A 15859-nucleotide genomic window follows, 5' to 3' on the forward strand; every position below is an offset into this window, starting at 1 on the left:
TTGCATTCTCCTACAAAATCCACTTGCACACTAACCCTTCTTCTAGAATATTCTAATCCATTCTAATTATCCTAATTCCCTCCTAATCATTTGCACATTCCTTCAAAAGGAACAACTTCTCAAAAACATGCAAAGTCTTCATAAAGCATTAAAGACTTTATTTCTTCAAAAAGATAACCTCCAAAGTCTTCCAAAAATTGTAAGGCTCCTACATAACCATTAATGATTAACTCAACCTTGACCCTTGGTTAGAGACTTTCTCTCTAAATCAACCATCCTTTTAACCCATGGGTCTCTTCAAGAATTCATTGCTTTGACCATGGTTATCCCTTTAACCCTTGCACAAGAGTTTATTCTTTGGATAAAAGCTTTATCCCATAACCCCAACCATCCATGGTAACCCTCATGTCCTCTCAAGCATTTAATGTTCCTTACCTCTCCTCTCAAGCCATCTCATATTGATACTTGTCATCATGGGATTGGGTTGAAGACCATCACATGGACCATAAATCATGTAATCTTGGCCCTCCACAAACCAGATCAATATTGACCATCCAATCTTCTATTTTGCCTATAAACAGAACCCTTCTCCTCAAGCAAAGGAGGAAACATTAGAGCATTGTTATTATACTGAAATATTGCATAGATACTTAGAGCTTTCTCATAGCATCACTCTTTGCATTTGCATAACATATATATTGATTTTCAACCATCTTGAATCTTCATTTGGCATTCATGGTTAGTGCTAAAAGCTTAGAGCTACATTCATTTGGAACTTAGAGAGGAGGGAAACAAGGGAGGAGCAACAAAGGCATCATGGAAGCATCTTAGGGAGACTCTACTCCTTTCTTTTGTTTTGTTCATGTTTCATTTATGCTTTTAAATCTCCTTTGATGTGATTTTGGAATGGTTTTTAGTTCTTTGTTTTGGTTTTATGGTTGAAACTAACATACTAACATTGAACTTTGTTTTTGGCTCTTGTCCACATTTCCATGGCATAAGATCCTTTGTCCTAAGATTGAGTGCACCTGATTCACGCTCGATTCACCCTCTTTTTGGTGGAAAAGGGTACTTGGAGTTTCCTTGTCCTAGATAAGGGCGTTCTGTACACCCTTGTCCCTCCAATCTAGGTCCAATTTTGAATATGTTGGTGCATGTTTTGTGCTAGTTGGTTCCCGATCATCATGTCTCAATATGACCATTGGAGGTCGGACTAATTTACAAAATACCTTGAAAACTCTATATAAGAGCATTGATTATTTCATTAACATATCCATCCATCATCCACTATCATCAAGAATTACAAATCTCAAGCATATTATAGCATATAAAAGCAACATTTCATCCCACCATATCCTTCAAGCATTCTTCATATCTGAGCATTATGGAGTAGAAAGTTGCAACAATCTTCATGCAAGCATGTTTTCATGATTGACTCCTTTAGGTCTGGTCATGTCATGTTAAATTGTATCAACACTTGTGATTACATCAAAGAGCATTGCATCATCAACCACCACCAACTTCAACAAGTTTGATGTATAATATTCAACACTTTACTTCAAACCTTTCCTTTCAATTTCAATTCAGTCACAGAGTTAATTCCAAACCTGGGATTTGACCTAGGAAAGCTCCTATCAGCAACACTATTTTCCTCCTTTGTATGTGTAGGTGATATGATCCAGAGCCAATAGATACATATTTGGAAAGAGCAAACTAAGACACACATACCCAACTTTTGTAGAGGTATAAATTAGAGGATAGGGTCGCCCTAAGAAACATTGTTCAACAATTTTCTAAGAAAACTTCAAGGAAATACTTGAAACAACATCTTGATCCTAAAAAGACATTTGTTGTCCACATTCGAGCTCCTGGACAACGGTGCCCCAAGCGACACTGTCTGATATTTTTGAGTTTAGGTTATAGATGCAGGTTCCTCTCCATTTCCTATTTCCAGATCTTTAGAATGTGTCTGCATTTTTGTTCTGAGACTATCTGTGCATTCTAATTCTTGTCAATTCTATATCATTAGTCCTAGATCTTGCATTTCCATAGTTCATTTCCAACTCAAATAAAAAGGAATGGAAGTCAATCAACATTCAATCCTCTCTACAAATGTTTGGGATTTAATTTATTGATTTCATCCCTCTTTAAGGTAACTATAGTTGGAAGTAGGGTTAATTCCCTGCTTAAATAGATAAACTAGTGAATACCTATTTCCAAACCCATTGCATACCTTATCACATGATGTTACTTGTAATAATTATATGGCTTATATATGTTTTCACCTAATTTTGTATGTAAATGTTATATATCTAATCTAATTTTTGTATTTCTTTATCATGATTAATTTTCCCACTCCTTTGATTCCTTGCATATATCATCTCTAGAATTCTTATAATCAATATTTCAAATAGTGAATTGTTACATAGATACTCATTACTATATCTAGATAGAGCTTCTTAATCAAATTCCCTCATCACATAGAATCACTTGAAATGGTCATATCAAATATTCAATATCACATTATTGTAGCAAGTAGTGTATTTTTATATCAATATCTATATAGCTAGAATCTATAACTATAATCCCTCTTCTTATCATTTTATTAAAAAGAAAAGACTAGATACAAATGTGTGCCAATTTGATCATGATCCAAGAGCTACTCATTGCATGTCTTTTTGGTTATCTTAGATTTAATGGAGCACTCATACAAAAGAGGACTTGCCAAAAGAATCATGATAACCTTTTCTGAGGAGTGCCTATATATTTACTCTTCATGTTGGTTGAGAATGGTTCACTTATTTTCAAATTCATTCTCCTGCGATATTTCACACACATATTAAAGTGGGGTAAATATATAATGGTCACATTTGCATACCTATATTGTTTCCCATTTAGTCTTTTGACCATCTTGGTGAAATATTTTTAATATAATTACATATTAACAAGTGGCATACACTCGTGCTAATAATTTCATTCCTATTTGTATCTATTTTAATATATTTGACCTTATCAGTCATCGTCAATTCATACTAAACCAATATTTTCACCATTTACTAGTCATTATTCATACTTATTCAAATGTTTTTCATATATTCACTCCATCCTTTATGATTATCATTTCATTATAATATTTCATTAAATTCAAACTTCCAAATTTAAATTCTAGATTTCCTTTCTTCTCATACTAATTGTTATGAGATATTTTTACATAATTTTGTGTGACTTTATTTTTATATTTAGAATATGTAAGAAGAGCTTTTGTATTAATTTTGATGAAAAAAAACTTATAAATAATATCTAGAAACTCTTCTTACACATTATTGATTATAAGAAAAGTATATTCATTATGACATTCGATGTGTCATTAGACATCAAAATCATTAGGTTGTAGCTATTCTATCTCCAAAACAAACCTAACAGCGTGTTAGTGACAAGTTGGTCAATCGCAACTGTTAACTTTAAAATCGACAGTGTAAAACGCGCGACTAACACGCATGTTAGTCATTTCGTACTGCCTTTTTGGAGCCAGAATAGACGCGTCCAAATCATTTAGGCCACTTGCAATTTTGTGCATATTATCTTTGAAAATTCACTCAGTGTTTCAAAGAGAATCCACCTAGGGGTTTGTCCTAAGAGGATTTGATTCTAGTGATTTGACACATACCCAAATAATGCTCATAAACACCATAGTTCTTTCAATTTAGTAAAGTATTAGAGACAAAGGTGCACTATAACTTAAAATCTACTTTTCAACATATCAATTTTTTTCATGACAAATTAGATCATCGATAATCAAATTTGAACTTACGATGCATAAGTTTGAACTTGGTATGAGATAATAATCATTGCATGTTTAATAAAGTGCAAGACTAAGACAAAACAAATATACATATTATTAATTTCATTTCTCTATTATTGATTGTAGAGCTAACTACCCTAAGCCATCACATTTAATTCTAAAATATTCATTTGTGCTTATTGACCAAACCTCATTGATCTTTAAATTAATTGTGCTTTATTGATTGCATGCACATTAATTAGTCTAGATTAATCTAATTCATGTACTTTTTAATGTTATAGGAAGCAATAAGAGGGTCATTAGTTGCAATAACTTGCAAAATTTAAGACCCTTCCTTTCATGCTTATATTGATACTCTATGCCATGTGCAAGAACATATTTGAAGTGTCATAATTCAAATAGATTTTTTGGCTAAATTTAAATTAATTACCCATCATACAAAACGTCTTTTCTACATTTGTTTGTATATCTCAAATTAATTAAAAATTAATTAACCTGTAAATTTTTATCAACATATACATTATAGACATTAAGTATAGTTCTAATTAGATTAAACTAGGAGAGGCCTTAACCATTACATAACTGCTAAAGCGAAGAAACCAAGGGTCTCATGAGGAGTGAGAACCCCAAACTAGTGAATCAATTGACAAAAAGGAACAAAATCCAGTTGACAAATAGAGTCGAACACCAAAAATTAGACTAAGACAAGACTAGCCGATAAAAACAAATAGTAAACAGACACACCCTTGACTTAAGACACGAATCGATGATCTACCTGGCGGGGATCTTTTCAATTTTCTAGTCCCAACTCATCGATTTCACTTTCTCAAAGAAGAAGAGCCTCTTGTTCGAACCTTTGCTTGAAGAAATAGTAGGGGACTCTGGCATAGCTTTCACCCTCAATATTGACTGCTCCATCCAATAGCAAGAGATGGATCCATGTGATGTTTCTTTTCAACATGCTTTTTGTTGATTTCCTCTTGAATGGTCTAGAGAGTCGCATAGTTCTTCTTTGACATTTCATTGTTTAGGGTCATCATCTCCTCAATCTTCCTTTTAAAGGTCGTTTGGTTGTCCTCAATGTCCTTAATTACCTCCTTTGTCTCCCTCCTATCATTCTTTCGGTCCATCCTCTTGTAGAGCCCCTTCAATTCCTCTTCTAGCCCTTCCTATTTCTCAAGTTTATTCGCAAAATCATTTGTCACCACCCAAAACCTTTAATCCATTTTGTCCATTGCCCAACTGATAGCTCTTATGTCCACCTCGGTGAGGGCCTCAAGTCCGTTTTCTTCTTCGCCACATTGAGTTGGCCAAGGAGCTAGTGGATTATGGCTTGCTATTTGTTGTAGGCATCGTAGAGCTCACTGACCTTATCAACAAAGGTTGGAAATCCCATTTCCTCGGGGAGTTAGTAGGCAAGGGAGGAGGGGAGCCAGATGATGGGATAGAAGGTGTGATAGAATTACCAATAGGGTTGTCCGAAGTTCACTCTAACCCAATAGACTAGGAGGAAACAGAGTCCTCAGAGACATTATCTTCTACCTCCAACTCTTCAACAATGCATTCAATAATGGGAGGTGGGAGGTGTTGGGGGGTTCTTGTCTTTTGTCAACCTACTAGGGTTAACTGGAGTAGGGGCCTGTTTGAGCTTTGGAGTAAAAATGACGGCTTTGCTTTCTAGGTTATTCGAAAGCTTGACAAACAGGGTGAAATTACAAGGAGGACTAGAGGGGTTGTTAGTAGACCCACTAGTAGGGGTCATATTCAAATGAAAATTATATAGATGCAAAATGCCTCCTGGTGTAGGGGAAGGGCATTTTTTATTTAGTAATATCCATAGGTTGGGAGATGGACAAAATATCCTGTAAGGGAAGTTCATCTTCGCACCATACCTTAGATGGTTGAGCATAGGAAAGAGCTAAGAATGGAACCATTTGAAACTCCTATCTAGTGTAATGTACCTCATAAGGAGCAACACGACCTCTTTCCAAACCCCAGGCAAATCATCTCTTTTGAACCTTCTTTGCAAGAAAGGAATAATCTCCCTCGACTCTAGGAACCTTATAAAATCTGCCTTATAGTTGCCCTTAGGTTTTTTGGGGAAGGTTGTGCGTTCCACAACAAGACCAGTGGTAGTCAAAATTATTTTCATAGACACCGTAAACACCACAACCCCCAATTTAACTTCACCCTCATCCCAGGATTAGGCAAACTGCTCAGACAAAGAAGGGTTGAAGCCCTTCATGTCCTCAATGTATGATGTCAGATTGCCTTTCACAACCTTCTTCCAAAGAGCTTCATTTTGTTTGAAATTGTTGTACTTGTCCAAGTCAGTTTGAATGAGATCTCCACCCATGGTTTTCTCGGAGTATCTAGTAACAAGGACCAAAAAGGAGTTGCTATAACCAACTTTGGGATATTAACAACTAAAGGTAGTTTTGAAGGAAATGTTGCTTTCACTAAATTTAACAAAGTAACTCCACATCAATAAATGATTGACAACATGGGCATGGTAATAAACGAAAAGGCGATTTTTAAATCTTTACGCATCATTGGGACTAATGTCTTCATGGGTCATGGCACAAATGTTGTCAAGCAACTTGGGTTGTGTTGTCCATAGTTTGAGCTTGTTGAAGAATAGACCAAGGTTCATCAACTTGTCCCCGGTCTTATTTCCTTCCCTAAGGGTATGTTGGATCCTTACGTGGCCAAAGGTGGCAATGACACCCTGGCATTTGGTGATAGGATCCACCATACTCTAGGTTGGCTTAGCCTTTTCTTGCAGCATCATGATGACATTTTTTGAATTGTCCTTGGTAATAGAAATGCCATACAAATTTGTTGCCACTTTCACCACGTTGGAAGTTTGAAGGCCCAACTTAGCCACATAGGCCACCACCACTCTGTCACTTGGATCTCTAATGACCCCACCCCTACTTGCCTAACCTAGGTTCCCTTTAAAAGAACCATTAAAGTTTAGTTTTAACCATCCGGTGTCAGGGGTTGGGGGGAGGAAAGGCGGGGAGGGGGTGAACTATACTTTAAGTATAATTACCAATTATAAAAAAATTATTTATAAATATTATTAAATGTAATTAAAGAGTAATAATTATGTAATGTAAATTATGTTAAAATCTATAAAATATTTTGTTGAACATTTTAAATGTCATAATAATCTTGTTATTAAAGTGCTTTGTATAAATAAATTTACAAACATTATTTCACATGAATGAAGATTACCATATAGATAACCAAAATTAATTTTTTTAATTTAAAAATAAATTTTGTTAAAAACATCGAAACTCAATGTTGGTCTATTTTATTTAACGCTTTATATAATACATGTTTTGAATTTACATATACAAGAAGTAATATAGGTTATTTACATTAACCTCTATATCAATACACTCACAACAGTAAGACACAGCTCAACCATTCCCTTTGTATAAAAACCCTTTGAACACAATACAAGTATCTGTTATGACAGTCTACTCATTATCACACTCCTGCAATAAATTGCTTTTCTTCTAGCTCTCATTTGGTTGTTGCACTTATCACAGTGATCTTGCTTCCCTTTCTATAAACATAGTACAAGAGCTTTACAAAACCCAAAAAACTAGTTTACTTCCCTGCCCTGAAGATGGGAGCAGTACAGTATACCAAAATACAAGAGTCTTTACCTCAAAAGATTGGTTGACAAACAGACTTGTTCATAAGATAGTGCAGGGAGGAGGAGGATGCTCCTCCCTGACAACAGTGTAATTAGGGGGGTTATAGTCTGAGATGCTGGGAACATACACAATCTGTGGAACTTCTGACTTTTTGTCCTTCTTTGGATCATTCTGAGGCTTCTTCTCCTCCTTTTTCTCCTCTTTGGCAGGACCCACACTCAGCAACTCTGTGAAGCCAATTTTTCTGAGCTTTGAGGTCAAAAAAACAGGGTCCACATCCCCTATCACAGTTATCTTCTTGTCCTTTGCATCCACAGCTAAAGAATCCACCCCTGCAATACAAATATCCATTCATCAGATTATGAAGCAGAATAAACTTATAAACTTGGGTTACAAAGCTTATAGCAAGAGGTAGCATACCTTGAACACCTGCAACAACTTTGAGTGCCTTTCTCTTGCCATTCTCATCCTCAAAGGTCGATCTTACAACTATTTTCTGCATCATAGAATCATATCAGAGACTGTTAATGACTTACAATTAGAATTTAGAGAAAAGGGAATACAGTCAAAACTATTACCTTCATTTTTAACTGGTAACAAGAAAAACAAGAGGCCAAAAGCTCTGCAAATATGGAACAGAGCAGAAGAAGATTAATTGTGAGTGCAGGGGATTTGGTTGCAGGGAAGAATGTTTATAGAGGCGGAGAGAAGGCAAGTGGAAAGCGGTCGATTTAGTGAATCTTGGCCTTTTGCGTTGTGGGTCCTCAGGCAATTCACCGGAAAGCGGAGTGAACAGTAGTGGTGCGTGCTGAGCAAGAAAGTGTATACCAAAGAATTTGTAAAGTTTTTGACCTTTATCTAGTTTGTGGGGCTAAATCCTTGACTTTGGTGTCAGTGAGGGTCGACCCAGGAACCAGGTGGCATTCGATATGACCGACAACTTGTCCCGCACGCATGACGGTCGAACGTTCATCTTATAAACTTCGGTCTGCTGATGTGCTAGCCAGATCAGATTTCATAGCCAATATCCAACGGTTGATCCTGTCTAGTTAGAATTATGTAAGGGGTGTTTCTTTAGTGACAAGTAATTGGGCAAACTGATTTATCAAAATAAGAATATCTTGACCATATGATTATGATGTATGCAAAAAAAAAATTATTGTAATGAAGTCTTTCAATCGTCAACAAGGAATATTTGTTTTTTTAAAGATTAAGTGAGATAGAATTACATTTTTCCAAAAATTTTCTCTTTCAAATTGGAATTTAAATTCAAAGTGAATATATGATTGATGAGTTGATTGACACATCTATTATTATAAATTTATCCCGAGTCCATGCATGTGGTTTGTTAGATACACTTTCAACTTGAATATTAAAATATTTTTATTTAAAGATATCTATGGACTACTCTTTAAAAGATCTTTATTATAGATTTTGCAATAAATACATGATTGTGATGTGTGAACTAATAAGTTGCACTAGTGTAATTTGTAATGAATTCATGACTTACATTTTGAAAAAATATATTATTGACAAATTCTGATAATAAATTTCTTTAAATTACAACCTTGGAATATGATTTTGAAATCGAAGCTAAAGAGCTCAATAAGATTTATGTAATTTTAGAATTTATTTTCTTAATATGAATCCCACCTCTCTATCCTCATTTTACGTCCAGATAGAAAATGAAACAAACTCCTTGAGAGAAATTGTGTAGTGCATGATTGCACTCTCTTTGCTAGAATCTACAAAACAAAGATCAACCTAGAATATATTGCAAGAAAATGGAAATTATGGAATTGTAAAGACAAATTATTGTGAAATTAAAACAACTTAATAGAATTAGTTCCCTAGGAAAGATGCAAATAGTAAAAAAATGTATTAAGAGACACCACAATTACACAAATCAGCTAGAGAAGGATACATATATATAGACCTCTTGGATGCATCAACCATGGAGATGATAAGTCTAAGAGGTATGAGTTGAGTTCCAATTATTCCTAATTAAGATGTGAGTTAACTCAATTTGATTAAGATATATATGACTTTGACTAAAAACCATTACACCTAACTACGATCAATTTCAATGGATGATGAGGTAGTGGTGGCACTTTTCTACCTCAAGTCAAGGTGTACACATGCCATTCGCGGGGGCTTCACTTAGTGAACCCAGGTTATATCGCGTGCATTCATGGCATACTAAAAAATCCCCCTATTTTCAAAAAATATTGTCGTAAACTCCTTTTTTTTAACCCCCTCCCAATACATAGCCCGGATTAAAAGCCCCCTTATTTTCACCACATATGGCATTTTTTCATAGCTCCAATTAAAAAACCCCTATTTTTACCGATAGGCAATGTAGACACATAAATCTGTCCACTTAATTAAATGAATATTTAGTATTTATTTGATTATTTAACCATCAATCAATAATTAATTAAATTAATATTTAATTAATTCATCTTGACCCTCTTCTCCTATTAATTAAATAAATTATTTAATTTATTTGATTTAATTCACTTAACCAAATTCATACCATTAATTAAATAAATAAATCATATTTGTTTAATTAAATCTTCTCTCACATTTAAATAAATTAATATTTATATTTATTTAAATCCCCCAAAATCCCGTCTCTCACATTTAAATAAATTAACATTTATCTAAATCACCTTTATCCTCCACCCAAATGTATTTTCCTACAAATGCAAGTTGCACAACTATTTTAAATAAATTATTTATTTAAAATCCTATTTGTCCCCACCCACTTGAAACCTTTAATGGTTTCCCTTAAAGTCTTCAAACTTAATGGCTTCCTTCTAGAGTCTTCTCAAACCTTTAATGGTTTCCCTTAAAGTCTTCAAACTCAATGGCTTCCTTCTAGAGTCTTCTCAAGCCTTTAATGGTTTCCCTTAAAGTCTTCAAACTTAATGGCTTCCTTCTAGAGTCTTCTTAAGCCTTTAATGGTTTCCCTTAAAGTCTTCAAACTTAATGGCTTCTTTCTAAAGTCTTCTTAAACCTTTAATGGTTTCCTTCACAGTCTTCAAGCATTTAATGCTTTATCTTCATTTTCCTCATGTAAATAAATTAAGATTTATTTAAATAAAATCTAAAATTCACATTCACATTTAAATAAATTAATATTTATTTAAATATCTATCCAAATGCAAATTACACCATTTAATTGAAATAAATGATTTTTTTTTAATTGAAAATTCCAAAATTCCTCCCACTTGCATTCTCCTGCAAAATCCACTTGCATGCCCAAATCCCTTCTAGATTCTTCTAACTCCTTCTAATTAGCCTAATAATATCCTAATCATTGTCACATTCCTAAATAAAAGGAAGTCACTTCTCAAAAACTCGAAACTCTTCAATAACCATTAAAGGCTTTATGTCTTCAAATGGTTAACCTCTAAAGTCTTCCAAACCATTAAATGCTCTTACATAACCATTTATGGTTAACTCACCTTTTACCTTTGGTTAGAGACTTTCCTCTAACTTAACCATCCTTTTGACTCATGGGTCTCTTCAAAGCATTTAATTCTTTGACTAAGGTAACCATTTAATCCTTGCACATTCATTTATCCCTTGGATAAAAGGAATATCCATTAACCTAACCCTAACCCAACCCCGCAAGGTAACCATTATGTCCCCTCAAACATTTAATGCTCCTTCTCTCTCCTCTCAAGCCTCCTCATGGTGACACTTGTCAACATGGGATTGGGTTGAAAGTCTCACATGGATTGAATATCTTTCAATCCTAACCCTTGTTAAGATTGCTCAATCTTAACCCTTCATTTCCCCATTTCTTCTATAAATAGATCCCTTCTCCTCAAGCAAAGAAGGAAGCATTAGAGTATTGTTGCTATACTGGTATTAGCATAGAGCTTTTTCATAGCATCACTATCTACACTTGCATAGCATTTGTTTATCACATCCAACCATCTTGAATCTCCATATGGCATCCATGGCTAGTGCTAAAAGCTAAGAGCTACACTCATTTGGGACTTGGAGAGGGGAGAAACAAGGGAGAAGCATCAAAAGGCATCATGGAAGCATTTTAGGGAGGCTCTTCTCCTTTCTTTTCTTTTCTTTTGTTAAACTTCTTTCATGCTTTTTGAAATCTCTTTTGATATGTTTAGAATGGTTTTTAGTTCTTTGTTTTGGTTTTATGGTTGAAACTAACTTATTAACATTGAACTTTGTTGTTGCCTTGTCCCCATTTCCATGACATCAGGAAATATAATGTACCCTCAATTTTGGGATATTAAACCCCCCAATATGAATGCATGTGATATAATATTGCATAGCCAGTGAAGCCCCCATGATGCCATTATTAGCCATCCAAGAGAGAACAATTACATGCTCATACTATCTTAAGTAAATTACTAAATAGGTGCAATATCACACTTCAAATAGAACATATCCAAGGTGAATAAAATATTACACTAGCACACTCCCATAATTGTAACTTAGGAGATGAAAGAAATTTCTATGGAAAACTAGGTATAATGAGGTGCTTGTGTATATAAAGATTTCTCATAAATGAGGAAAGGGAGAAAATACATAGGAAAAAGAAACTCCCAAAAAAGAGAGAAAACCCTCCCAAATATATAGGAGAGAAAAAAAGATGTCTCTAGATGTTTCACAACAAAGATTATTTTAAACTATGAAAAATGTTGATAAATCGAATTAGGCACCAAATATGACTTATAATGGCTCTCAACATTGGTATGAGAACTATATGAAGATCTAGGTACTCTTGTAGAAGTGGTCAACATAAATTATGACAAGTGAATCATAAGATTTGGGAACTACATGTTATGTCACAATATAAGCATGTAGAGGAATCATAATATCAATAGTGTAATAAAGTTCTATAAGGTGAAAGTCAAAAAGTTAATATGAAATGTATATTAAGTAGACTTTTCAACTAGGTGAATTCTATAAACATGAAGAAAACACCTAGAATCTAGAATTTAACATAATTACAAACCTAAGAGTTAATTTTTTTCAATCCATTATGATTCTTGAGATCATCTAAGGATGAAAAATAAGAGAATATCATATTTAGGAAAATATAGATGCAATGTGATTAGCACCACTCCACCCCACAAAATATCTCAATTTAAGAAAAAATGTTCTACCCTCAAGAAAAACAAGAGTTGTAGTGCTCTAAATCTACTTTCTAACATGCTATTTTTTACATGGTGGATATTATGGGTTCAAATAGGGGGGCCATAGAAATTTCTCTTATTTTTACCAAAAAAACATAACATAGTGTTTGGTGTGGCCTCTTTAAAATGTTAAACTTTTAAGTATTTAAAAAGTTTCTTCAATGAAAATTACCTAACACCATGTAGTTTATGGTTGATTTTTCTGCTAATTTTTTTATTAAACGTATAGTTTTTACTAATTTTCAAAGTGAATGCATCTTGAAAAATAAAAATTGAGCATGTGCCCCCTAAATTTTCTAAAAACAAATCAAAAATCAGTTTTTTGATGTGTAAAGAATAGATTCTAGTTTGTAAAAATGTAATTTGTTTAAAATTTCAATGAACGAGTAAAAAATGAAATCATAAAGATTATATATAGGTTTTTGACAAAAAATGGAGACACTAGCAAATGAAATGAAAGTCAAAATCTTACCATATTTAAAATGTAGAAAAAATCACATGGTTAGAAAGATAAGAGAGAGATCAACATTATTGTGGCACGTTCTTTTAACTCAACATTGAAAGAGGGGAAATTTTGATGGAGTGCACACTTAATATTGTATCATTTCTTTTTAAATTGCAAAAAACAAACATGTGGTCATTGACATGTAAGTCCAAACCTTTTTTTTGGCTGCCCAAGGAAAATCCAACCCTAACGGTTAGAAATACCCAAAACCAATAATAATACGAGTGCATAATAACCAAAGTAGATAATAATAAGAGCATGAATAATAACATTCTCAAGTTTGTGTGAAAAATGATCTCTATCCCTCCCTTGTTCTTAGCCCCATTCTAGAACTATCTCACCTCTCCTACCTCCTTCCTTCATTACTTAATTTTTCTCACCTCTCTCTCTCTCTCTGTATCTCTTCCTAATCCTCTCTCTCCCCAACCTCCCTCTCTAAAGATATATCTCTATATCTCCCTCACTCTCTCCTTCCATCTCCACTTCTATTTATCTTACCTCTATCTCTCTAGTTGTTCCTCTAGATATCTTTGTATATCTCACCCTCTCCCCTCTCCCTCTCTCTATATATTGAGTCTCCTATCCCTCTCTCTATCCATATATTTCTAACTTTATATATCTATGTCTCTTTATCTCTCCATATCCCTCTCCATCTCTCACTATATGTCTATGTAGATCTCTCTCTGCCCCTCCCTCCTTCCCTCTCTACTCTATTTCATCTCTTTCTATCCCTCTAGATATCTCTATATATCTCTCTCCCTCTCTCTCTCTCTCTCTCTCTCTCTCTCTCTCTCTCTCTCTCTCTCTCTCTCTCTCTCTCTCTCTCTCATAATCCAAGCATCAATATTAGCTAGCAACCAAACATATTATGCAGTTGTTTAGCATATCATCAATTTGATTATAAATTGTTAAATTATTTCATGAGGTTTGACTAAGAAGAAGACAACTCACTAAAAGTTTTCTCTAATATATTTAGATGCCACCAAGATTTCATAGATACAAGAGGTAATTTAGTTTAATGCAATCTTATTAACAAGCACACATATCAGATCCACAATACAAAAATAAATTAAGACAAAACAACTTAGGTTATTTGGATCATATATAAATTTGTTAATATTGTTAAATCAACTCATGAGATTTGGCTAAGAAGAATTGTCCTTGGTAGAAAATTTCTTTGATATTTTTAGATGTCACCAAGTTTTTTAATAGTATAATTAGATAGTACAGATAATAAATTTTAGACATTCAAAGCAATAAGCACAAAAATCATTTCCACAATACAAAAAGGAAGCAAGACAAAAAAACCTAATTTATTTAGATCAAATATAACCTAGCCCTTGTATCTGATATTTTATAATTACATTAGCATTTAGAGAGCATAATCCAAGCATTAAATAGAAACTAGGCATATATTACATAAAAAGTTAACATATCTTCGATTTTTTTTGTACTACTAAATCAACTAATGAGATCTTACTAAGAAGAAGATTCATTGGTAGAAAATTTAACTAATATCTTTAGATGCCACCAAGTTTTCAATTGTAAATATAAATAGATAGTAGTGGAAATAAATTTTAGACATTCAAAGCAACAAGTAGAAAGATAATTTTCACAATTTGGCTCAAATGTAATCTAATTTATTTTCACAAATATCATTTTCGCAATACAAAAATAAATTAAGAAAAAAAAATCATAATCTATTTGTATCACATCTCATCCTTAATCATCACATTAGCACTTAGCAACCATAATCCAAGCATTAAATATTAACTAGCAACTAGGACTATCTTACACCATTGTTCAACATATCATCAATTTGTTTATAATGTGAATTTAGCAAATCGAGCTTGACTAAGAAGAAGAGTCCTTGGTAGAAAATATTCCCTAGTATCTTTAGATATCACCAAGTTTTTCAATTGTTTATTTAGATACCAAATATAAATGAATTTTAGACAATCAAATCAAGAAACTCATAAATCAATTTTTCAATATAAGAACAAATTAAAAGAACTAACAAAACATAAAATATATAACATAATTACATATATAATAAAAAAATATTAAATTAAATTACTAATAACAAAATTCTTTTTTACTATTTCCCTTAAATTACTTACATTAAATGCTTATCTGAACTAATAATATATAAGGATGGGTCTATTCTGGCTCCAAAACGGCTGCATGTTTTACACGGTCGATTTTGCAATAAACGGCTGCAATTGACTAACACGTTGCTATCAAGTTGTAGGAATAGTCTGTTTTGAAACCAGAATAGCTTCACCAATATATAAACCCCTCAATCATTATTATTGCTCATTTTAACTTAAATTGAAGTACTCTATATTTATGTATATAATTTATTTATTTCCAAAAAGCAAGCCACCAATCGTAGAAGATTTTTACTTTAGCTAACCCTATTTCCACCTATATGACACTGCGCACATCCTCGGGAAAGGAGCCATTTGAAAACATGTTACGTACTCATTACAAACTCCTTACTTTATTTTATTATATCTAGTCAGTGGCTTTATCCAGAGCCACGCATTTAAATACATTCCTCGTTTCTTCTAACGAAATTTCCTTTTTATCTTCATTCCAATCAATATTTAAATATTTTTTCCCCGAAATTTTACTTTCATTCCATTTTGGTTGAACTTTTAACATTTTCCTAGTTTCTTCTGACGAAATTTCGTTTTGA

General features: G+C 33.3%; 1 protein-coding gene across 1 annotated transcript; it reads right to left on the reverse strand.

Moving 5' to 3' along the window:
• Nucleotides 1–7101: 7101 nt before the first annotated feature.
• Nucleotides 7102–8194, reverse strand: LOC131051768 (heavy metal-associated isoprenylated plant protein 39). The gene is made up of 3 exons (XM_057986374.2): nt 8052–8194; nt 7894–7969; nt 7102–7805 (listed from the first exon to the last, which is right to left on the reverse strand). The coding sequence occupies exons 1-3, from the start codon at nt 8055–8057 to the stop codon at nt 7513–7515; spliced, it is 375 nt and encodes a 124-aa protein (XP_057842357.1). The 5' UTR covers nt 8058–8194; the 3' UTR covers nt 7102–7512.
• Between the last annotated feature and the right edge of the window lie 7665 nt (nt 8195–15859).

The sequence above is a fragment of the Cryptomeria japonica genome, chromosome 2 (genome assembly GCF_030272615.1).
Source record: "Cryptomeria japonica chromosome 2, Sugi_1.0, whole genome shotgun sequence".
Taxonomy (NCBI): domain Eukaryota; kingdom Viridiplantae; phylum Streptophyta; class Pinopsida; order Cupressales; family Cupressaceae; genus Cryptomeria; species Cryptomeria japonica.